At 41.4% G+C, this 24,727-nt stretch overlaps 2 protein-coding genes across 4 annotated transcripts in view; one reads left to right on the forward strand and one right to left on the reverse strand.

The window, feature by feature from the left end:
• Nucleotides 1–394: 394 nt before the first annotated feature.
• Nucleotides 395–11,366, reverse strand: ubtd1b (ubiquitin domain containing 1b). Its single transcript, XM_020615891.1, has 4 exons — nt 10,576–11,366; nt 4,835–5,062; nt 3,733–3,890; nt 395–2,793 (listed from the first exon to the last, which is right to left on the reverse strand). Exons 1-4 carry the CDS (start codon nt 10,655–10,657, stop codon nt 2,524–2,526), a joined length of 738 nt encoding a protein of 245 aa, XP_020471547.1. The 5' UTR covers nt 10,658–11,366; the 3' UTR covers nt 395–2,523.
• Nucleotides 11,367–11,627: 261 nt separating this feature from the next.
• The window catches only part of mms19 (MMS19 homolog, cytosolic iron-sulfur assembly component), a 14,394-nt gene continuing 1,294 nt past the window's right edge, over nt 11,628–24,727 (forward strand). For 2 of the 3 annotated variants that reach the window (XR_002276233.1, XM_020615890.1), the window contains exons 1-31: nt 11,628–11,874; nt 12,386–12,434; nt 12,676–12,776; nt 13,052–13,137; nt 13,227–13,301; nt 13,656–13,725; nt 14,567–14,695; nt 15,195–15,256; nt 15,741–15,827; nt 15,941–16,015; nt 16,357–16,434; nt 17,041–17,179; nt 17,874–18,028; nt 18,270–18,348; nt 18,915–19,040; nt 19,134–19,215; nt 19,458–19,555; nt 19,695–19,856; nt 20,320–20,475; nt 20,603–20,702; nt 20,977–21,079; nt 21,365–21,442; nt 21,542–21,668; nt 21,757–21,863; nt 22,089–22,145; nt 22,279–22,465; nt 22,683–22,765; nt 22,888–23,052; nt 23,548–23,607; nt 24,233–24,333; nt 24,647–24,700. Coding sequence is in view for 2 of the 3 variants with exons in the window: in XM_020615890.1 (XP_020471546.1) it covers nt 11,787–11,874; nt 12,386–12,434; nt 12,676–12,776; nt 13,052–13,137; nt 13,227–13,301; nt 13,656–13,725; nt 14,567–14,695; nt 15,195–15,256; nt 15,741–15,827; nt 15,941–16,015; nt 16,357–16,434; nt 17,041–17,179; nt 17,874–18,028; nt 18,270–18,348; nt 18,915–19,040; nt 19,134–19,215; nt 19,458–19,555; nt 19,695–19,856; nt 20,320–20,475; nt 20,603–20,702; nt 20,977–21,079; nt 21,365–21,442; nt 21,542–21,668; nt 21,757–21,863; nt 22,089–22,145; nt 22,279–22,465; nt 22,683–22,765; nt 22,888–23,052; nt 23,548–23,607; nt 24,233–24,333; nt 24,647–24,677 (3,096 nt within the window). In the remaining variant the exon portion in view is untranslated. Of the gene's footprint in view, nt 11,875–12,385; nt 12,435–12,675; nt 12,777–13,051; nt 13,138–13,226; nt 13,302–13,655; nt 13,726–14,566; nt 14,696–15,194; nt 15,257–15,740; nt 15,828–15,940; nt 16,016–16,356; nt 16,435–17,040; nt 17,180–17,873; nt 18,029–18,269; nt 18,349–18,914; nt 19,041–19,133; nt 19,216–19,457; nt 19,556–19,694; nt 19,857–20,319; nt 20,476–20,602; nt 20,703–20,976; nt 21,080–21,364; nt 21,443–21,541; nt 21,669–21,756; nt 21,864–22,088; nt 22,146–22,278; nt 22,466–22,682; nt 22,766–22,887; nt 23,053–23,547; nt 23,608–24,232; nt 24,334–24,646 lie in introns of all 3 variants that reach the window. The other variant, XM_020615889.1, reaches the window with a different exon arrangement.

Raw genomic sequence — 24,727 nt, forward strand, 5'->3', positions numbered from 1 at the left:
TGAACCGCTAGTGGGTGATTTTGCTACAACATATTATGAGGGGTCACCTGTTATAGTTCCCTGAAGTAACCTTCAGAGACACTTTAAAGTCCATTAAGACCTTTTATTTTTTACTAATATGTTGCACCTTTAAGTTGAACTTGGTGCAATGGACACTTCTTAGTGTTACTTGTCACAAACTCAAATACTGGTTTATAATCGAGTTGAAGCTCAGAATAAGGGCAGGGACAGAGTCAGATGTATGGGGACAAACATCCACCAATGGCCATTTTGAGCAAGGGCGCTGTAACCAGAGACACTAGTGATAAAGTTGCCAGCAGAGGTTTTCCCCACCCTGAGACCCGGTGACACCATAGGCTTCACAGCTGAGATGTACAGGGCAGAATACTGAATGGACACTGGGAAGGTACGTAGGCATTTTTAATGTTTAGCTATTGTTTATGAAAGAGGAAGGGTCAAGGCATTTCAAAGTGACAAACATGAACATAGGAAACGGTTAAAAGAGGCAGCTGATTATGTGACACAGGCTTTAGATTTTAACAGGCTCTCACCTGTATTCTGACATAATTTTAACAATACTCATAGCTGGTGTTTTATGAAATCTGAAGTCAGAAACAAAAATGCTGAGGCCTATGCCTGTAGTATTGCACATACAGATAAATGTGTATTCAAGTTTGCTTAGAATGATCAAGAAATATCCCCAGAAAACCATCAGTAAAGGGAAGGGCCTGAAACTAACAATGAGAAAGGGTGATTGTGATGACTTTCAAGGATGAAAACACATACTGTACAAAAATGCAACTCTCATTTAAAGTAAAACCAAAGAAACATGTTCCTTAATATACTGGGGTATGGCTCAGTTAGGTTTCAAACAGATGATTCAGTTTCATTTCCTCAGTGATAACACTGCTTGAGATCTGTCTGACATGAGCAGTGAATGAAAAAAAGGCTCATCAAGCTGTAAACATGTGGTGGGGGAGCGTTCTACCATGACTGCCACAACGCAGGCTTCACATAAAATCACTGCAGGACTCGATGCTCAACCCTGAATTGGATAAATATCTGGCCTCTGAGCTAACCCAAATCTGACACTAACAAAGCGACGGTGACCTACGTCTGCTTAGTTGTGTCTCATCTTTGATGCAATCACAATGCCAACAGATATGTCTTTGTACTACTATATAAAAAGGTAGTCCCCGACTGCTCAGTGAGATTTTTAACTGTCAGACAAAATGGCCAATATCCACATTTTACAGCTTTTTAGCTCATTGTTTTGGTTCACTGCTCCATATGGCCAACTCCTAACAGCTCTCACCAACCCCCACATATAAAACTTGAAGGTGAACATTTCTGGAAAAGAAGCTCAGTTGAGTCATCTGTATGCTGGTGAAGAAAGTCAAACACCTAAAGAACAAACAGGACACATGTTTTTCTGGGCCACACTGAGGATAAAAGGCAAGAATACTGTATTTACATTCATCACATGGTGAAAAAAGCAGCCCTAAGCATCATATCAGGACTGTGTTGCTGTCTCTGTAGTGGTCAATAATGCAAGTTTTAAGACCTTAATTTTTACATGGGAATTTCTATTTCCCTTAAAAATATGTGATTGACTGCAAAGTTATAACTTGGGAAACAGTCTTGTCTCTGTGTGCCATGGTAAACAGAAATGTAGCAGGTGGGTCAAATACATATTCCTATTCCTTTTGCCCACACACACACACACACACACACACACACACACAGCACTCACATCCCATATGCTTTATCTGCAAGAGTCATGAGATCATTAAAAAGGCAGGTATCTGTTACAACTTGGATTGATCTAAAGGTTCCTGAATCTAAAAAACAAAACAAAATACACACCGAAGCCTAGCTGTAAAACTAGCATCTTTCAGGACATTAGCCCTTTTTTGTGTCATTTTGTAGAAGGCACACAAGCTACCACAGAAGTATAGTGATAATCTTCAAATGTGCAAAAAAGCTGTTATTTTTACTCAATAAAAGACAAAGAAAAAGACAAATGTTTACAATCTGACTCCTTCTGTCCAACACTTACCCCCTCCTGTTTTTCTGGAGAAAAAAGGAGTGCAGTGTAGAGTCCATGAGCATCCTAGTAGAAATGTGCTTTAGAACCAACACGAACACCTTTGCATTTCTTCCACTGGCACTTAGCATTAGTGCAGACATCATACTGTAGCTGATAAGGCTGCACACCAGCACAAGTTCTGCTATTTTTTCCAGGTGGCTCAAAGAAACAAGAAGAAGAGGATCTCCGGAGTTACCGTGGTGACCAGATACACTTCAAGAACCCAGCAGAACCAAATAAAATACAATGACACCTGCTAGACAAAGGAAGCAGCACTTCAGAGTTTCACATGTCCTTTTGTACCTCCACAAAAGTTCTTTTAATTTCAGTAACAATTTGTGTTTTTAAAAAGCATAAGTTATCCAGCATTAGGAGGCACCTCTGGTCCTTCAGGGTGTGTCATCTGCTGCATCATCCCTCCAGTTCGTCCTCAGCTATTCAGACGGAGACAATGAGGCAGTGGTGGTGGGTGACAGCTGGGGGGCTTGCAGGGCCTGCAGGTTGACAATGACTTGGATGACAAAGTCCTTCTGGATCTTAGTGTCTTGCAGCCGAGTCTTGTCAGTGAGCAGCTTGCCAGAGAAGAACCAACGCTGGTGGGCCGCATCAATATCCTCCTGGGCCTGCAGCTGCTTCTTAAGCTGCCCTATGGTGTCCGTCATGCTGGCGCTGAGGCGCAGGTCCTTACCTGTAGACAGCCGTACCTACAGGGAATGAGGAAAGCTAAGAGTTATCAAACTGGTGCCTGGGGTGCTGAGGGGATCTAGAGTTAATATCAATCAAACCTGAAGAAGGGTTGACTCTACAAGTCTCTGGACTCTACTGGAGGAAAGATTCTACCAAAAGATATTCCCTCAGTTGGTGTTTTGATAATGGTGGCGGAGCTGTTGTCTAACACATCAGTCCAACATCTCTCATAGGTGTTCACCTGGGTTAGGATCAGGTGACTGTGAAGGCCGTAGAGTATGATTCACATCATTTTCATATTCATCAAGCTATTCAGTGGCCCCTTATACCCTATGGATGGGGGTGCTGTCATCCTGGAAGAGACCACTCATTTACTCACGTTTTTTCCTTTAATTTGTCACCTGCCTGTAACATTTTGTAACATTAAAATAGCATATATATTTACATAATTGTGAGTTGATATTCTCTTACATAAATGAATGTAAAAAACAGGAAACAGTTTATGATTCACAAGTTGCTTGAAGTCACTGTATATATGTACTGTATTTCTGCTGGTACATCATCCTCCTCGATGTCCGTTTCATTTTCTGTCCCATGTGCACAAACACATGAAGAAAGAGGATAAAATGTTCAAGTTTAGCCTCACACTTTCAGCACAGTTATTCCCAAAATACAGCATGTGTCTCACACATTTCAACTCAAACTGCTGATTCAGGTGTGATTATTGTGATATGAATAAAGGACCAAATTCCAAAGAATTGTGGGTTAACATAAAAAGAAGATATAAGCACATTGTATGAACTGGAAAAGTGGGAAAGCATTCATGTGTTCAGTTACAAATGTTGCTACATTTACTTCTGCAATAACATTACAAGTAATTATAGCTATTACTTATACAAGCTCCAGAAAAATCAGAAAAAGAACCCGATATGTCTGTTAGGAGCCCGTTATGGTACCTTGAGTTGGAATTCTTTCTTGGGTGCTACGGGGGCTTCGGGGCTGTCGCTGGGGTCTTCATCGCTGCGCTCTGAGATGAGGTTGACAGGCGGAGCCAGGCAATAGACAGGCAGCTGGTAGCGGTTCCCAAGTTCATCGTAACACTCTGTGAGAGTACCTAGAGAAGGGGTTTGAGGAAAAGTGGACAAGCTACCATTTAAATCACCTCACAGAAAAAATAAGTTATCCCAGCTTCTTCTGTGTATCGATGTCCACATGTATGTAAAACCTAGATAAACGTGTTGATTTCACTGAATCGTGTGGTTTAAGAACGAGAAGAGACCATATTTTAACACTATTTTTGAGAAAACTTCAATGACGAAATATATGACTAGAAAAATTGTCTTATTTGACTGAAAGTCACAAAATGCAAAACACTGCAGGTGCATTTTGAAATGTTTTATCTCATCATCTTGTAGTGAATGTCACTTCAGTCCTACTTTCGAACTACGAATTATCATGTGCAGTAAAAGACAATATACAGGCGCTGTAAAAGGTTTTGTCACAAACTCAACTGACTGGATTCTCTCCTGATTTCACATGAGTCTCTTCAGACCTTATGCACAGTTGTGCATGAGCTTCAGACTGAGCTTCAAAGGTGTGAAAAAACGAAGCCCTCTGACTAATCGTGTACAAGGGATGACTGGGGACGTGGACGCCCACAGGAAGAAAACTCTTTTGTTTACCTTGTTAGCATGAGCATTCATAGGCTATGTTAGCAGCATGGCTAACCAAAACACAACAGACACTTCAGAGCTGGAAACATGAATGAAGCCACTCACGTCGACTTGTCACAACGTGGCCATATTGTACATGCCTACAACACTCCCCCTGCAATGCCTCACCCCCCCCACCTCCCGACCAACCAGTTGCATTTTTGCCAGACTACTTTGAACATATGGTCACAGTCCATCATACTGGCCCGGTTCTTTTGTTTATTGATATCTTGAGACAGCTTTTGCCACAACAAGAAATAGCATCATGATAATATCATGGCGCGAGATCTCGTCACATCCTTTGCAACAAGTATGTGTTTTTATAAACTGTGTTTTCTGTCCTCACCATGTGGCAGCGTGATACTGGCTCCGTCCACTATAGCCTGGGCCAGCTCATGGTCATTACATTCCAGGGCCACAGCAGCAGCTTTCAGGGCATCCCAGATCTCCTTACGACCCTCAAAGGCTGGTGCCGTGTCCCAGAACTCGTCCCGTTTGCTGCGTAGCTGGCCTTCTGTCATAGGGTAATCGCTCTTCCACTTGGGACGATCTTTCTTCAGAGGCTCGTTACGTCCTATGATGGGAAAGACAAGATGAGAAATTAGTGTATAAAAAAATACAACAGAATTTGTTTTTGTTTGATAACAGGCAAGTTTTGCATGATGTGGGTCCCATTCTGCTCTACATACATAAGCCTTTAACGCTGGGAGTTTCCAAAGTTTTTTTCTTGCTTTATACATTTTTTAGCCAGTGAAGAATTATCGGTGGCGCAGTGGTTAGCACCGTTGCCTCACAGCGAGTAGGTTACGGGTTCGGGCCCCACTTGGGACCTTTCTGTGTGGAGTTTGCATGTTCTCCCTGTGCTTGCGTGGGTTCTCTCCAGGTACTTCGGCTTCCTCCCACAGTCCAAAGACATGCAGCCTAGGTTGATTGGTGTCTCTAAATTGCCCATAGGAATGTGTGTGTGTGGTTGTTTGTCTATGTGTTAGCCCTGCGATTGGCGACCTGTCCAGGGTGTACCCCGCCTTTGCCCGATTGCCGGCGTAGGGGAAGAGGTTTACACTTTACCTATGCTGTAGATTTAATGCAGTACCATAAATCAAGCCTAACAAACATATTGAATGCTCTGGGGACCCATTTTTAAAAACACTGCTCCACAGCGCTACTAATGAACAAAAACTCTACAGGGCACCTTTAAGGACTGTAGTTAGTATTGTTTTATTTGTTGTCTATATGCAGATTTTCAATCTTCTTACTGTGGAGAGAATGCAGAGAACAAGCAGACTGATTAATGATTAATGTGAGCCTGTTTACAGTCGTAAACAGAGCTGGCTACAGAGAGAAATGCTAGCTGTCACCAGACATATAATGTCCCGTCCCACCCTACTGTGTCATCTGCATGTGTAGCCTATATCTGACTACATAACCTTATCTGTGTTTCCTACCATTCAAAAAAAACAGACAAGAAGTCAGCATCACTAATTCTGCTAGTTATGGTTACCCACTTGTTTGATTTTCCTTACTAGTTTGGTCTTGCTGCTGCAACATTTCTGTTAACAGAAAAAGGCTGAGTTGTGTTCTGTGCTACAAAAGTGAATGTTTTACATGAGTGCCAACTGTAAGCCAATTCATTTACAGCTGTCATAAAGCACTCCCAGTAACCTCTAAAATCACCTATTAGAACAGCTTGAGAGGCAGAAATGCCAGTCAAGGAGGACTGGGGCCAATGAAGAGTAGAAAGGACATAGAGCACATGCAAGAGGTTGATTTTGTTACAAACAAATTATTTATAGTGCAGGCAGTTTAGGATGAGCAATTTGAAGGCGGACCTGGAGTGGTGTAGGATTAGCACTTGGAGCAGACTGAATCCCAAGCAAAGCAAAGGAGCTTCCTCCATACTGCTCAGCAAAAGTAGCAGTACACATATGCTGTCTTTAAGAAATTAATAGGAATTAAAGTGCAATATCTAACATAATGGGGTCTATATATTGCCATATAAGGCGCACATCCAAATGTAGGTACAGATACAATATAAACAAGGTGGTGATACACTATATTTAGAGGTGTCTGTATATTTTTGTCCTGCCTAGCTACATATATGAGAGGGTCATTATATTAAGAACACCTTAATATAATGTAGCCCAGTACAACACCACCTTTAACTATGACCTCAGTAATAAACATATAATTGAATTTATATATTTATGATATTTTCACGGACTCCAAAGAGCAGCTGAGCTAAGCATTGCATCTTGCTCTATTATACCTCTGCATTTTTAAGACCTGTGTTGTTTGTGCTATCACTGTACTTTTATCGTGTCCTTTTGTGGAGTGAGCTCACCCCTATACGTGACAAAAATCTGTAAGTAAAAGAATGCAGTGCACAAAGTGCATCATGGTCAAGTGGTAGAGACATTTAGGAAAAGGCAACATTTTATGCAAATAAATGGTGGATAGTGTGTATGAAAAGCTGGCAGTAACAACAGGAAGTGATTGGCTGAATGAACATGACCATATTGCATCACAGCTACTGCACAGCAAACTAGAGATGATGATGTTGATGCGTTATTAGTACGTTTTCACTCTGCTGGGCTCATAACAGCAGGTGCCACGCGATGATGCTGCACTGAAGTGTTGTATTTATGCATTTTAATGAAATGTATCATAAAAAATGTGAGGATCATAGTGTACACAACACTGCCTACACACACCCCACAGACATAAGGATTTCCTGTTTCTGGGGAAAGGACAGCAACACATAATGTTGCTTTAGCCCTGTTATGACATTTACAGTAAATGCCTCCCACATTCCCCTGACATGAGGCAAACAATGAATGTGCGGTGATTTTGGTGCTCCTCTTTAAATACACACAGCGGTGAACGTGCACTGGAGCACAAGAGAGGACAAATGGGGGGGGGTGCCATATTTAACCCGACTCAAACTGAATCTATGTAGAATGGTATCTTCTAAGGACACACAAGCACTAACAAAAACATACTTCCTGTGTAGTCTCATCCATGCAACCCAAGATAAAGTAAGCCTCCACACTGTGTGTGTGTGTGTGTGTGTGTCTCCTGTGGAACCCATAATGCTACCTTTGTAAACAGACTCAGAAGACCAGAAGCAAACTCAGTGTATGTCGTCACAAGTTTCTGACAAGAATGAACGTGCTTTCAGACTCCCTATTTGGCAATGCAGAGCCATGGATGTCAACATGGAGGAGTTGGTCCTTAAAAAGAATTTGACATCAGTAATATGGAGCTGGTTGGGATTTTTCAAATCTGACAAGGCGCAAACAACAGGTGCTTAAAAAGCATTAAAAGATAGTGTTCGTGCATCCGATAGCAATGCAATGAACTTTTTTATCCACCTGACAAGAAAGCACATGAAGGAGTATGCTGGCAGTCAAACAGTGAGAGTATAACTAAAGCTATAACTACATGGCCAAAACAAATAACAGCAGCAGCATTAGAGAAAGCCACTCCATATGACAGGACAAGTAAGGGTGGGAAATAGGCTACTAATGCATTGACATTTTAACTGGCCAAGAAATTGACTCTTCAAAAAACTATGGAATAATGAGGGTTTGCCCACCACTGCACCATCTGTACCTTTTACTTTGCATTTGTAATTACAGTGGCACAGAGCTGGCTTTCAACACGCACCAGGAAATGTCAGTCACCTGAATCCAACAATTGATTTTCTCTCACTGTTTATTACTAACAACCACTTCCCTTCCCTCTCTTTTGACCTACTTCTCATTTGATCTTCAAATCATGCTGCCTGCTCCAAAAGAGTACACATCTTAGCTTTTCAGACACACAGGGTGTAGTTTGTCCAGTCTTATTCGACAAGAGTGTATTCCTCCAGCTTTAAGGATGCAAATTAGGCTTTTCTCCCCCTGGAGGAATGTGGCACAGTATGTATTGTATTTAATATATGTTATAATTCAACACAAGTCACACAGCTATGTCATCTAAAGAAAATAAGTATAAGATCTTTCCTGCATGGTGAAAACTGAAAAGAATCAACCCACACTGTGAAAAATAGAGAGAGAGAGCACATTGGCCTTCTCTTGTATTCGACCTCTTCATCTCACATGGTTGGCTAGCTGGCTGGCTGGCTGGCTGCATGATGGTGGGTCAGGCAGAGCAGATTCAGTCGCCTTAGAGAAGTCAGTTGGTGATGCAGCAGGACATAATGTGACTTGTTCTTGTTGATGAAGCGTCCTCTAGTAGGGAGTGTCTTGATGCCAATCAGGGTGGAGAATTACCATGAACCACCACCAAGAAGCCAGGGAATCACAACTGTGACAGCTCTAAGTTTAAATAATCTATCCACGGGCTACTTTTGGCAGGTAACAAAAAAAAGATAAATCATGAATCAATTTTTTAAAAATGCCCTGTCTTTCTGATGTAAACTGCAACTGCAGACGGTTCCTGCTAGAAAAAGACTGACTACAAAACTGTTCATCAGTAAGTAACAGAGAGGCTGGAACCTGCATCCAAAAAGATAACAGCTGGATTCTTAACAGCTATAATGGGAACTTTATTGCTATGGAAATGCTGAATGTGACAGTAACTTCTCTTTGCCGAGCCTTATTCCAAAGTAAATTTGATTCGGGGGACAGTTTAACTTGTCAAGAGAGGAGAGTATAAATAAATCTTATATTCAGTTTTCAGTAAAATAACATTTGATCTCATATTAAGTTTACTAGTGGAGTGTTTAGTAGAAATGACAAACGTGCTTTATCTTAGATGAGGTTATAACATTCACAAACCTACAGGTCTGTAAAACCTCTAATCAGCATGTTTCCCATAACCCACCTATCATAATAGGTCATGCTAAATATACCTGACATTGTTGTCAGAGGTCAAAACTATACAGAAATTCATGCAGTCTTTCAATCCAGCTGTATGGTGCTTATGTCCTTCAATTTAGTCGGGTTCTAAATATAAGACTTACTATTGCTCAGTGCTGAAGCAGCCACTATCCAACACAAATGTGAAAGAACAAAATGTGACGGTTCGCCAGTGTTTATCTTTAGGGGACCATTATCTTCCGGAAAGGTAATGGACATGGACTCAAGTCAGCAAGTGATCAATCAGCATATCAGCAACTTCAGGAACCTGCTGGCCCCTAACTGTACTGATATATGGTGTTCACACCATAATACCACTTTTAAAGATAGCAGTTTGGCCAGCAAGCTAACTGCTGTTGGATTAAAAGTGTGGCTTGAAATTGTTGGGTGAGCAAAATGTCAGCCTTGTTGTAGATGCAATCTTGGGAAAATGTAGGTGTAGTGTAGGTGACTGTGACCATAATCAATGTTAGATGTAGTTCTGGGATGGCAGAATTTATCCAGATGTTGAAGTTAAATAGCACAGGGGAGTTATACCCACATGGTGCACACTGGCAAAAATAAAAACAGAAATTTCTCCAAGAAAAGGAAACACACCAGTCTCCTTACAACTCTGTCTCCCCCAACCTTACAGAAATGTGACTGTCCATCCCAAATGCAAACTGCTACCCATGATCATCCTTCCTCTTTATTTGCAGTTGTGCAACTTCTTATAGCAGACACTTCAGCATTTGTACTACTGTATGATTATGATCTAACTCACACGAGCTAAACCATGTAAACAATTGGTCCAACCTCTCATATGCAGTTTAATGTAATAAAATAGTGCATAGTGAATGCAAATGCATTTCTAGCCAAAGAGAAAGACCACCCAGAGCAATGTACCACATGCTGTGTGGGTGTTCGACTGTAGTGTATTTTATGCTGTTTACCAGCAGTCACAGTTTGCCCTCAGACAAACTAAGGTGAGCACGGAGGTGAATGAAACCCAATCACAAGTGGTCATTTGAGATGCATCTGAGTGGTAGTCTAATGCAGGAGTGGAATACATGTGGACAGAGTGAGTGGCAAGCATTTCAGGAAATGTCAAAACCAGAATGATCTTGTGTTGCCATCAGTTAGATGAAAAGTGACCAGGTGAGGGCACAAGTAGTGGTGTTGCAAGAATACATTTTAAACTGTTGCAATTTAGTAAAGCACCCTGAAGCACACACTGTAGTCTTACCTCCTCGTCCAGCATTCCTAGAGGAGCCTCGGCTCTGTGAGTCCTCCCAGCCTTCCCAGTATCTCCCCACACAACCTCCCATAGCTGCAGATGGTTTCCACGCCTCTCACTAGCTGAACAGGGGGCCCATCACGGAGAAGGAAGATGAACTAGGTCCGATGGGGACGATGGGTAGCGAGTCCAGCGTTACAAGCCTGATGGGTCATCCGTAATGGCAAACAGGGAATCGCTGTTTGATAGCGTTGAACTTTGATCTTTTCCCTAATGTTAAATCTGTGCGTTTTCTCTTGTCAGTGTTTGACGCGGACCCAAAAAGATTCAAAACCCGTGGCAGGCACTACCTCTCCTAGAGTTTGATAGCCCAACCCACAACGCGCCAAACTGTTTTTCAACGTTAGGACAAATATCCCCAGCAGTGTGTATCTATCTAACTTGCCTATTAAGTTGGGTTATGTCCACCAGTCCAGTGTGCGCGCACCTTCCTCGCTAAAAAGCTAACAGGGCCAGCCAGCTAGCTATCACAGCAGTAAAGACAAACTTAATCGTGGGCATTTCCCTGTACGTTGACTTTGTTTCCCAAATGTGATAGATGGTTACAGCTGCCCACAGCCCTCGGTGTAACTCTTCGATTCTTTGACGTTATCTTCAGATATTCTCCTTTAAATCCCCTAAACATTATTTCCCTCTGCTGGTAAAAGATGACTAGTTGCAGAGCTGGCGCACCGAACTTTTTGACGCTTGCGCGTCAGCACGCAGGACAAGTGTTGTGTTCTCTTCCGTCAGGACGGCTAACCATTATAAATGGAGACTGTAAATAAAATCGATATCGACAGAGGTATTACTTAGCCATTATATGCAGTTACTTTGTTTCTTTGAATTTGTTGCTTTAGTTATAAATAAAATAAACTCAATTTAACTGAAATACTATTCATTTGAAAATACTGTGGTACATCCCTGAATAGTGAAATACACTAGGTTGTCCCGGTTGCAGTTTTGTGGATCCGGGAAGCACCTGAAGGCATCACCAAAACTAAACGTTGCGGTTATTTCAAAATTCAGCAAACGTCTAACTATGCAACATACAAATCGTCTAAAGTTAACAATGTGTTGCAAGCTAACAGTTCTGTTTTATTTAAAAAATTTAATACAAATAACATTTACGGTTTACCTTTATTGCGCATGCGTGGTTGCGGTGGCATTACGGGGATACGATGGCCGCGGACAGTGTTGTACTGCTGTCTCTGGTCGAAGAGTTTGTCTCGGGACTGCAGGACAGCAAAGCCAAAGACACAGCAACAGGTATGTAGGTTTTCGTCCTATTTTCCTCGACACCTTTCGATAACAGGCTAGTGTGAAATAAATGTTGCAGGGCCTGCTAAATCCTCTTTTCAAGGATGCGCAACACGCATTATGGTTAACTAACCGAGCTAACTTAGTGCCACAACATCCTGTGTGGATTGACGTTACAGTCTCATAAAATACACAAACTAATCTGCTTATTTTTTTCACCTTACCAGTTACATTTAATGTCTCTCTAGTGTTTTGTTGTACTGCCATTGTATTAGCATTGTGAATTTGAGTGCTAGTCTGTTGCTGCTTGCTAGCTGCTGTGTTTGGGTCACTGCAAAAGCATCCTGTCGGTGAACTCTGTACATATGAACCCTGTCGATGCTGCTAGTTAATGTGTAGGTAACTACTAGAGATAATTTAGTTATCCTCATGTGGTGTCAGGTTAATTTTCTCTGCGTGTTTGTAGTTAGTTATCTTCTCAGTGTTGAATACATTTCAGTAAACCTGGTTTTCTTTTCAGGTATCAAAGATGGGCAGTTTACAATACTGCAGCTGGTGGAAGCACTGGGGTGAGCTGTCAGCATTTTCATTTACATCATAGCGATTCAGATTCACAACTTTCAGAAACATCTATATATTTCATTTGGCCAGTATTACCCAGCTGTTTTAAAATAGCTACATTTCACCTTGACAGTATGCTAATTTGATATCACAGCCCTCTGTTAATAAAAAGAAATCATTTAGTTAAATTAGAGATGCTCTTAAAATATTGTGTTGTCATTTCATTTTGCATTTTCTTTTCTATTGTAGACTGAGTCTGACTAGCTCACAACCTCAAACTCGAGCCAGAGGAGTCCAGCTGCTGTCCGAGGTTTTGCAGTACTGCTATGAAGATCTTACAGAGAGAGAAGGTACACTGATTTTGTTATAATTGATCTTTGTCTTTTATTTACTTTTTGATAATTTTCTCAATAATCAGAATATATTCAAAGGTATTTTAAAATCATTTTTAAATCATCAATTCTTAAATGGAGTATTTTGGTAGAATACTTTATCAGTGAATGAAGAAAAGGGAAAAATGAATCAAGTCACATTAAAATATGTTTTTTTTTTTTGTACTGCACTTAACATAAAAATGATGATGTGTCTCAAAAGAGAGTGATATTTTATTTGTCCTTGTCCTCAGTGGAAGTGCTCATTTGTTTCTACGAAAACCGTCTCAAGGACCATTATGTCGTCATACCACCTCTTTTACAGGGGCTCAGAGCACTGGTGAGTGTCTGTGTGTAACTAACTGCTACATTTTCTGAAAATGATTTTGTGATGGTCTGATGCCAGTGACCCCCATGCACATTTTCCAGACAAAATGTACAGTATTACCTCCTGGCTCCGCTGTGTCCATGCTGAGATCTTTGTTCCAAGACATTCATGTACAGGTAAGACTGGACATAGTATTATAATAAATATGTTAAAACACCAGCAACGGGTTTCATGTAAAAAAAAAAAAATATATATATACAGAATTGTGTTAGTGTGATGCCACTCTGAGTGTTTTGTGTGAAGAATTAATACAGCAGTGAATCTGAATTGTATATTATGGTCTCTTAGACCTTATACATGCAAACATACACCTGTGCATTATTTGACCATGCTTTGTAGAGTGTGTGAAGATGTTCTTGTTTCCTCTGTGCTCTGCACAGTGCTTCCTCTTTCATTACATATGCTTTGCAGGTAAACGTGACTCATTGAAAGCATTTCTAAATGATGGAATTCTGTGTGTTTTCCCCCAGTCTCTCATGTTGGCAGAGAGATCGTGTGTCTACAACATGCTCATCAACCTCATGGAGACCAGAGAGGCCGGTAAGAGACAGACAATGAGCATGTTTTAGTTGGATTCATCTTAGTTGAATTACTAGATTAAGGCACTAACAGTTCCCCACCCTACTTTAGAGCTCTGCTGAAAAATAAAAAAAGGTTCTGTGTTGAAGATGTAGGTGACTCAAAACAGTGAATTTTGAAATCAAAAATCTCATCGGTGACTTGATTAATCACTGTGGTCTCTTCTCATCTAAGGGCAGTTGCACTCTTATCAGCCTTATCACACCTGGTCCTGCTTTATTTAGCAGCTAACAAAGTTTGTATGCTTTGCATAGACGTACTGTACAGTACATAAAATAGAGGGCTGACAAAGGAGTGTTTATATGTGTGGCTGTCGGTTGTTATAATGGAAAAGCTAGCATGTAAGGTGACAAAGTGTGACCTCCCCATTTTATCATGTACAACAGGTAAACACAATGCTTCGGGAATTATGATGTACTGTGCCTTTATAAATGAAATTTAAAAAAAAATGAAATTGTCTAACAAAAAATTTATGCTTTTGGCAACTGAGAAATCTCCTTAGGTCAAACATTTGCTGGTTGCTTGATCATAAATTTACTTGTTTTTATTCTCAGTTTCATATTATAAAATGAATCCTGTGTGAGTTTGGGTCCAGACTATGTTAAATTAAACAATCCTGAACATATATTTAGCTTATGCACAACATCCTACAACATCTCAGCTTTTGAGGAAGCGGCACCAATGTTAGTTGCTGTTTACTTCATACAGCTTACTGTCTGTCAGGATTTTGTCACTGCTTTCCAAAAATGATTTCCATCAGCTGTTTTACAGAACTGGATAAATCAGTGTGATTAATCCACAGAACTGAAAGGTCTGGGAGCAGACTTTGTGTTTGGTTTTATTCAATCAATGGACGGTGAGAGGGATCCTCGCAACCTCCTGCTGGCCTTCCAGATCGCAAACAACATCATCCGCCGAGGTTACAATCTAGGTGAGCACATACAGTCAGGAACGGATCTAGAAAATGTAAGACAGGGCGGCCAGGCTGGGGCACTGACTCAGAGAGGGGTGGCACATTTGAACTTCATGTAAAAAGTAAATGAAAACTGTAGTTTTATAAAATAATAAACCATACATTATTAAGAATCAAATTGTTTATTTGGTATATAGATAAGACTCAGTACTTTTTCTTTAAGATAACTTTGGCTGCACTCCTTATTTAATCTCAGCTGGGGTCATCACTGCTGCACAGTCATTGTTGTCATTGTTTTAATTCATTAATACTGACAAACATAACATTTTGACTCTAGCAGGGGTGGCCAGTCAGAATCTGGGCATTTGCTGGTGCCACCCCTGGCTCCACCCATGCACAGAGTACAGCATCTCTCTCTTCCTGTTGTTTCCTCTCTGTGTCCCTCGCTGACTGTTATCTAAGCCCAGTACTGTTCAATGCACAGTTTACCCATCAGTGCCTCGTCTGCTGTCTGCAGGTACGTTTACAGAAGAGCTGTTCGAAGTGACGTCCTGCTATTTCCCCATTGACTTCACCCCTGTAAGTCCCTCCGTACTCAGCTGCTTTGCATTGGGAACTGATGAAAGAAGAGAGCATAGCAGACAGAAAAGTCATCACCGACTTCCTGCGACCTCAGATGAACTCTTTAGAAAACAATAATACAGTGACTGCCTCCTGGCCGGGTCACGCACATTTCCCATCTGTGCGTCACAGATGATCACAGCTCATTTGTTGACTCTCTGGAGCAAAACAGCACATTGCACAACACTTCTGATGTGACATTGTGATTCCAATATTATCAGATTATAACAAAACAAGCCCTTAAAATGATTTGTAGGTCTTTCACATCTAAATTTGAAGTTTCTTAAATTTGGATCATTGGAAATTGACTTGCATTTGAATTGAATTAGCAGAAATGAATCAAAAATGCATTATTGTACAGTTACCTGAATGTATCATATGAGCTTTAATTAATTAATCTGTCTGTTCTTGGTTTACCCTCATCTTCTCATAACCACCACAGCCTCCCAATGACCCCCATGGCATCACCAAAGAGGAACTAATTGAGGCGCTGAGGGCCATCCTCACCGGGACACCAAAGTTTGCTGAGGTAGGACAATGTCAGTTTATATTTGTAGTTTGCTGTTTGGTGGGATGGAAATTTTGTGACCTGAGGAGATTTGGCCATCCGGATCTAAAGGGGGTTTATGTTCTGTTATGCAGTTTCTGTTACCTCTCATCATCGAGAAGCTGGACTCAGACATTCAGAGTTCGAAGCTGGACTCGCTGCAGACGCTGGTGAGGATCTTGACTCATTTGCAAAAACCCCCTGAGCCTCTGGCCACAACACTAGCACACGGAGCTGGAGATTTTAACATGTGACTGAAAATTTCCCAGCTCATAACTCCAGCTGCAAAAAATTTAAATCCCTGAATGTGAAGTGATAGAAAGCTGATGTTCCCTTAAGCAGTGTTGTCACCCATAGCAACCACAGTGAAACCCCTTAGAGGCTAAAAGCAGAGGGTTATATGTATAATTAATTAATTTGATGCAGCATCTAGCACTTAAAAGCTCTTGATGGGAGTATAAATTAAAGAAACGTTGTACCTGGCTGCTTATCACTTTTCATCATTTTTCAGACTGCTTGTGTCTCACAGTATGAACACAAGGACTTAGCAGAATTTCTCGAGGGACTGTGGGCGTCTCTGCGCAGAGAGGTTTGTTTGAAAGTGTTCTTGCAGTTTGTTTGCTACAGAAAGTATATGTGAATTGTATATGACCTCCTAAACCTTGCTAGGACATAATTTAACATCTTGAAGTGTGTGTTTTGAGTATTATAGTTTAAGTGTAGAACGTCCTTTCACCCAATTCATTCTTAACAACAAGAAATATCTTGTGTTCACATCACCCAAGTTTTTTCAATCCCTGCAGTGTTTGTGCCAATAGTTTCTATTGTTTATCCAGCTGAAATAATGAAAAACAAGCTCTAACAAAAGAGAAGATTCACTTGCAGTGAGAATATAATTGAGACTAACTAGCGGAAATGATCCAAATAAAAAATTTTCTTGGAAGAAAGGAACAAATGCAGTTTCTCATGCTATGAAAGCCAAGAAAAACAAGATGAAGGCAGATCAAATGTTGATATTCATCAGTTTTCCTGGTGTTTGTAAGAGAGTTTGTACAAGATCCTCATCCTGTAGGCGGTTAAATCACGTGAAATCTAACAAATGAGTTCCAGAATTGCATCAATGTAAACTTTTCCACCACTGTTTAACCACCCATCACAGTGATTCGGAAGTGAAACATTATTTTATTGCTTGCAGGTGTTTCAGACATCCAGTGAGAGGATTGAGTCTGCAGGCCTCGCTGCTCTTACCGCACTCACTTCCTGTCTGTCTCGCTCAGTTCTCAATTCTGACTCTGAAGACTCTCTCGGCATCTTCCTGGATCTGGTTCTCAAAGGTGAAATGTTGAATTCTAACGTACATACCTAATAATAAAAAAATAAACTGCACAATTCTACATAACTCCAGAGGAGAATAAATACATGTCAAAACAATATAAAAACAACCGTGACAGGGCTACTGAGGCTGTAAATACAGAGGTTTGTCATATTAAAGGTCGGGTTGGATGACACAAAAACAACAACACTGGCAAAGACTTGTTTAAATAACTAACTAAAGTGCCCTGATGTGGTCAGAGTGAGAGGAAGGTGGTAGGAGTTGGAGTTGTAGATGTACAAACTGTTGAACTCAACAGGTCAGACAGAGGGTTTGCTTCAGTGTAGCACTGCTTGAGTAGATGAGCAGGAAGTTGCACCACAGTGCTGCTCAGCTGTTGAGTTTTAACCAGCAGTTAGTTCATACTTCATACTGTATTGTCATGTTAACAGTCCACTAGACACAGTATTACCCTCAAATCATGGATCGTTCTCTCAGTGGTGTTAGAACAGGGTATCTTAACAACTAATATCACAGCTTTAAGTCACCTACTGTATATATTAAAGTGCAGCCTTAATATAAAGTTTATAATCCATGAGTCGGTCATCTTGACTATAATAATGGAATTTAGGGTTTGAGTCAGCATCAGGCCTGATGTATCAGTGTGACGCTGTGAGACATGTCTGGTGAGCTTGTGGTTGTTGTTGTTGTTTCAGATTGCAAGCATCACCTGTGTGAGCCGGACCTGAAGCTTGTGTGGCCCAGCGCTAAGCTGCTACAGGCTGCCTGCAGCGCCTCCAGCAGGGCGAGCCCCATCTTAACAGCTGCTGTCATGCCTTTGCTTACTGAGCAGTATAACAACACAACCCAGGTAAATAAGGAAAACTAACATCCAGTTTGTTTAATTTGGCATAAGTAAGTTTGACGGCTGATGTTCACTTGTAAGATGTCGACTGTATTTTTGAGGGATTTTTCTTCTTCTTCTTTTAGTTTCATTCATTTATTCATGAATTCTGTGCTGGTATCGGCACCAGTCTCGGTATTTTTATACGATAATGATATCAGCAACTTCATGATAAGCTTGACAAATCTCTCTCTCTCTCTCTGAGCAGTGTTCTCATAGACGGACATTATTGGAAGTGATACAGCGATTCATCCAGTCAGTAAAAACCAGCCAGTCTGCAGAGAATGGTGAGCACTTCATTCTTTTCTGCCTGACTAAAGACATCAAATACACTCCTGGTTGGTGCTCTTCTTATAGCTGTGTCGCCATCCACTTTAATGTCAACAAATAATGGTAAAAATCTTTAATTTATATTACTTATCACGTTTATTTCAGATTTGAATTTTTATATGCAATTAATTCCCACTGTGAAATCATTTTGAAAGGTTATCAACAATATTACTGAATAATTGCCCTGCTGCAGTGTGGACCTTCATAAACCTCGTAGGTCTTCATTGCTCATCTGTTTCATGTCAAACATCCTCTACAATGACACAAATAAAAAGAGAAGCTTGCTGTATGTAATTTGTCTTGGCATTAAACAGTGAGTTTTCCAGATCTACTGTAAAGTGTGTTTGTGTTTGTTTAGACTGTGATAATTTAGCTGTTCTCTTTGTTTTAAATACTGTTTAGCTGCTATGTGTACATGACCGTGGAGACTGAAGACAGTTTGCGTTCCTTGAAGTTCAAATCAGGCCAAGATTTTAAGGCATCCCTTTCTGTTTTTTGTCCGTGTTTCATCCCTCCGCATTAGAAGAGAATGTGTTTCTACCCTTCCGCCAGTCTCTGTGCAGCCTGGTGTTTTCTGCTCTGTCAGAGACCAACTCTAGTCTGCAGATCACAGCCACCTCTGTGCTCACATTACTGGCACAACAAACAGGTGACATGCCATAAACTCTTACATTTACAGCAGAGTCAGTGTTTGTCAGATATGCAGCATTGTTTCAGATATTACACATATACTGTCTCTCAGGTTTGCTGCTGGACTCTGATGTTGAGCTGGCTGTCGATCACCTGATCAGACTGTTGCTGACAGAAGAGGATGAGAAAGTCAGGTTAGCTTCCATCTGTCTTTTCCTCTCCTCTGTCATCTATCTGATCCCTGTATTACTACTTCTGTCTTTAAAACACAGATACTCAGTTGATTTAACAGTACCTTAATCCTCATATGCTCTTCCATTGACTGTTTGGATTTAGAAGACACACAGCCAAAACAAAACAGAAAAAGTAGTTTTAGCTTGCGTTCTTTTTCCCATTTTTGACCAAATCTGTGTCTTTGTCCTGTTTCTACCTGCAGTCTTGCTGTGGTGGAGTGTGCTGGAACTTTAGCAGAGCTGCACCCAGCAGCCTTTATTACTAAACTGATCCCCAGACTAAAGAAGGAGATGTTCTCTGGCAAGTGAAAAGCATATACTAAAGATGGGACATCTGTACATGAAACATAGAATATGTAGAAACACTATACAGATATTATTGTTTATATTGTACCAGTACTAGCTCCCTGAATGAGTTGACAACCTGTTCCTCTCCTCAGGGCCCATCGAGCAAGACAGCAACAGAGAAGCTCCTGAGCTACAGTCCCGTCATGCAGTGCCCCAGTGGTGTTTGTCTGCTCTGGCAGCGGTGTCCACCCAGCCCAGTGTTGTCCAGGAGAGCACATCTGTTCTCCTGGAATTGCTGAGTGCAGCACACACAGGTAAGTCACCTAACAGAGACTCAGTTACTGCTAACACAGCAGCTGAAAGTGAAGAATTCAGGGGGTATAAACTGATAACCTGTGAGAAGAAGCATAATGCATTTGGCCAAGTGTAGTGTCAGAACACCTTGAGGCAGCATTGCCTTCATGTGCCATCTTTTGTAATTCAGTTCCATTTCGCTGAATTATGGTGGGGAAATTATCTAGTAGTTAAAAAAATTATGGGCAGGCAGGACAGTAATGTTACCCATCACTGGGGGGATCACTGCTATCTGACACTTCAAGACTGCCTCATTGCATCAGTTGAAATGTGAATGAAATGTACATTACACATTCTCTGAACAATGAAATGTCTTGTTGTACTTTAAAAGACGTTCAGAGGAATCGTGGCACTTGCATATGATCGTGAGACAAAAAAAAAAAAAACCATAGAAGTAGCAGAGTCATTTCTTGTTGTTTTCAGGTGCTGTCAGTTTGTCCGTGGAGGAAGTAGTGATGGCGTGTCGCAGCCTCCAGAGGATAGCAGAGCAGATTCAGGACACTGAGGAGACAGGGCGATGCTTCCATGACATCATCATCCCTCGTCTGCTGTCATTGGCCCTTCAAGCAGCACTGCAGGGTCAGTACACCATCATCCTCGATCTCAGAAACCGCTAGATAATCCTGATAGTTCCTGGTTTATGTTTGATGGTGACCTCGTGCGCTCTGTGTTTCTCACTCGCACCCCACTGGTTCATATATTGCAGGTGAGGGGTCATCTGGTCGGCGTAGTCCTCTGGTAGAGGAGGCGGTCCTGTCTGCCATGGTTTCTGTCATCAGTACTTCCTGCTCCAGGCTGCAGCCAATGTTAGTACGATCTCTCTGCCACTCGTTTTGTGGTTTGTTCTTTTTCTTTTTTTGTTTTCATTAACACCTGATCCTGTCCAGTTGACTGTTCATGTTCCTTTTTGATTTCAAAATAGCTTTTAAATCTTTATTTTCAAACCTGCAATTGGAAGACCTGAATATGCTGCGCTTTCCTGTCTGTTTCTTACCTTTTTTGTCAGTCTCTTTGATTTGCTGTACAGTTCACTGTAAGTCCATTTTACCTGAGGTTTGTGTGGTTTCCTTTTGTCGTCAGATTGGCAGCACAGACGGCGTCGAGGACGGTGTCTCTCTTCCTGGATGGTGATGTCTCCTTTTTGCCCGACAACTCCTTCCCTTCACACATCCAGCTGCTCAAGGTTTGTATGTGTGATTGTATCTGTGTGTTTGTCATACTGTATGTTGGTGGGGTTTAAATATTTGTATTGAAAAATCATTTCTCCAAAACATGTCATCTTTGCCTCACTGTGCAGTGAACAAGAATAAAAAATATCTGAAGAGAATTTAAGAATGTAACTGTTTTACTGAATTATTATTTGTATACCTCATATAGTTTATAGTTCCTAATCTAAGGGTTGATTATATACATTTTCTGTCATTGTTGGCTAAAACTGTTGTTACGAGGGCATGTAATGTTTTCCCAGAAGCCACAGGGGGACTCATGGAGCCAATCTCAGATGGTTTGTCTGCTCATGGGTTGTGTGTGTTCGTTGCCTCGCAGCGTGAGTCCTGAACACCTAATTCTGCTTTTATTGAAAGTCTTAAAAATCACAGCTTAAGTTCCAGAAGCTGTACACTGACAATGCCTATGTGTCGTCCAGGTGGCGGTGCCCCACGTAGACCAGCTGCTGTCACAGCTGGAGGACATGAGTTGCACCTGCAGCCACCCGCTGTCATACACCTCTGCTGCAAAGTGCTTTGCCGGCCTGGTTAACAAGAGGCCACAGGGTCAGTCTGTGTCTTTAAACGTCCGTCACATGTCACAAGGTTGTGTTGTCAGTTAAAGGTTGCAGCAATGGTTTGGGTTCTTCTTCAGGTGATTCTCTCGACAGCCTAATTCAGAGGATGATGAAGAGAGTGTGTAGTGAGTTGGACTCTGCGTCTTCCCCTGTACGCACACAGGCTTTCACGCTCATGATCTGGGTAAGAGTTAACTGTTTCACTTATGTCTGCTGTATCATCAGTTGTCATGGACTGCTAGAATAATTTTTGCCAAATATACGTTACACCTTTCGTTCAGATCATATGTGAAAATACACAGAGGTTTTATTTTGACAGATTTTACCATCAGCACTCAATCACTTTATTACTGTAAGTAAATAAAGGTTATTTTAGTGTAAGAGGCAGTAATGTTGCTTTTGTGTCCAGGTTGCCAAAGCACTGCTTCTGCGGTACCACCCCCTGTCCACAGAACTGACTGACAAGGTAAATGCTGTCAGCAACATTTACTCACTCAATTGCATTCTTGTTTGAACACAATTGGACGTTGTGTTGTACGATAGTGAGTCTACCTAGTTTTCATTACTTAGTTTTGTAATTACACTGTGTATTCCTGAAGCTCTTCTCTCTGCTCGACGATACTAATCTGGGTCCAATGGCAGCCGAGGGCATCTCACTGCTGATGAGCGATTCTGTCGATGTCCTAAATCGTGGTTGCCATGCCGATGTACGCATCCTATACCGCCAGCGCTTCTTCAGCGAGAATTCAGCTAAGTTGGTGCAGGGCTTCAGTGCAGCTTCCCAAGGTACAAGGCACCAGCACTGCTGAGTGTCTGTCTGTTTGAAAACAGGTTAAATCAGCATGTACAGGAGATTTGAAAGACAGTGTGTAAAATCTCCAAAAGCGAACAAGCAATTTGCTACAGTACATTGTGATTTCTGCACTGCTGCACTGGTCTTCCCCTGCAGGACTTTCTCTGTTTTATTACATTTTGTTAAATTTCTTCTTTGCCTCTGATTCAGAGAAGAAGCCCAACTACCTGAAAGCTCTGTCCAACATAGTCAATAAACTGCCGAAGCAGGTTCAAGTCACTGAACTACCAGCGGTGAGTAAATTGAGGAATTGTTTGGTCTCTGGAAGTGCAGACAGTGGCTGCCTGCGATAATTTACAAACCTACAGTACAGAAAATAAGCGAGAGTAAAGTGAAGTTGTTTGTCCCTGTCTAGCTTCTGATGCTGCTGCTGGAGGCCTTGTCATGTCCTGATCAGGGTGTCCAGCTGTCCACCCTGTCCTGTCTGGAGCCCGTCCTCATGGACCCACCACCAGCCCTCATACAGCAGCTAGAGGCTTTGGTTAGCAGATTGCTGGCCCTCATCTGTAGCCCAGCCATGGTTAGTGAGGTGTCGGACCTGACAGTGTTTTCTATACTGATTCTTCTGTCATGATTGCTGTAAGTTTAAGCAGCAGAAGGTAAATCTGGAAGATATTGGCAACATTGGGGTATATGTTTACCCTGAAAGCTGGAACAACCTTCATGTATTGAAGAAAAAGAACATAGAACAGAGTTCACTAACTCGTTAGCTCGTCACTGTTTCCATTAAAGGGAGTTTTTTCCTCTCCACTGTTGCCAAGTGCTTGCTCAAGGGAGATTTGTTGGGTTTTTCCCTCTATGAAAAATGCCTTGACATGATTTTTGTTATGAATTGGTGGCATACAAATAAAATTGAATGGAATTACTGCTGTTAAAATGTAGCATGTTGTACATACTCAGTTACAGCAAAATGCTATATCCTAATCAGTCAGATGGAGCTACCCATTTTATAAGCAGACCATGCTAATTAGCCAGAGCTTTTAACAGTTTGGCTCCTTTCATGTTTCCTTTTCAGAATGTAAGGACTGCCTCTCTGCGGTGCATCCATGCCCTCTCCCGCTTCCCCATACATGAGGTAAAAGGCAAAACTCTGTGTTGTAGATGCTGAGAACCTTGTCATGCCCCTAATTTAGGGTCTTGATCAACACAGTCATGCAAAACCCCTCCACCTTTGTCCAGTAAATGTGGATTTCTTGGTGGAGTAGTTTGGATTGTTTGTACAGTGAGGAGGAGCTTATTTTCTCTTTGGACTGAAGAAGAACCTAACTTCTGGCTTGTAGATTGTATAAACAAGGTGTGTGAGTGGTCCTGAGTTTCTCTAAAAAAATGTTATAAAATGTGGCTGCATTAGAAAAGGGCTCTATCACGATCATCCAAACAGAGAAAACTTCCAGCTGTTTTTTCACATTGTTAATGTATTACTGGAAGAAAATCTTCTCACACAGGAAGTTTATACACTAACAAAGATGTTACCTGAAGCCTGCAAATGCTGAGTCTGGTTAAGCCTGACTCAACTGCTCTGCTTCTTGACTTGCACACTGAAATTCCTAAACTACAGAAATGCCATATACTGCATGTCACTCCCTGTGTTAAATGACTTCCAGTAACTGGGTCCACGTAAAATTCCTGTCATCAGGCATTACATTAATCCAAAACTATAAACACACAAAAAATGGCTTTCACCATTGACACTATTTCAGATTTTGCCGTTCCGGGCCCGAGTGCTGCAAGCTGTGGCCTGTGCTCTGGACGACAAGAAGAGGCTGGTGAGGAGAGAGGCGGTTCAGGCACGAGGAGAGTGGTAAGAATTAGGGATGGGCTTTTCAAGCTGAAATGCTATTCAATATTCACTGTGAACTATTCAACCATTATTCAAAGACACCCCCCACCCCACCCCAACTGCATTGCTTTAGTCTGAAGAGCAGCACTCTGTATTTTCCTGCTGCTTATATAATGGCGGGTGACTGTTATAAGCACTATCTGTGCATCAGATACTGAAAATCCTATGTAAATCTAACATTTGTCATGTCAAAGCACCTTTCACTTCTTTGTTTCAGTGATATATTTACTTACATGAGTAAATTACACTACTACTTGTCTTTTTCTCCTCGTAGGTTCCTTGTGGGAAGTCCTGGGGGAAGGTGATTTTATCTGCCAAGTCTCCAGAGGTTAGGGAAAAGTTGTGACCCTCAATC

Source organism: Monopterus albus, unplaced genomic scaffold (genome assembly GCF_001952655.1).
Source record: "Monopterus albus unplaced genomic scaffold, M_albus_1.0 scaffold171.1, whole genome shotgun sequence".
Lineage (NCBI taxonomy): Eukaryota > Metazoa > Chordata > Actinopteri > Synbranchiformes > Synbranchidae > Monopterus > Monopterus albus.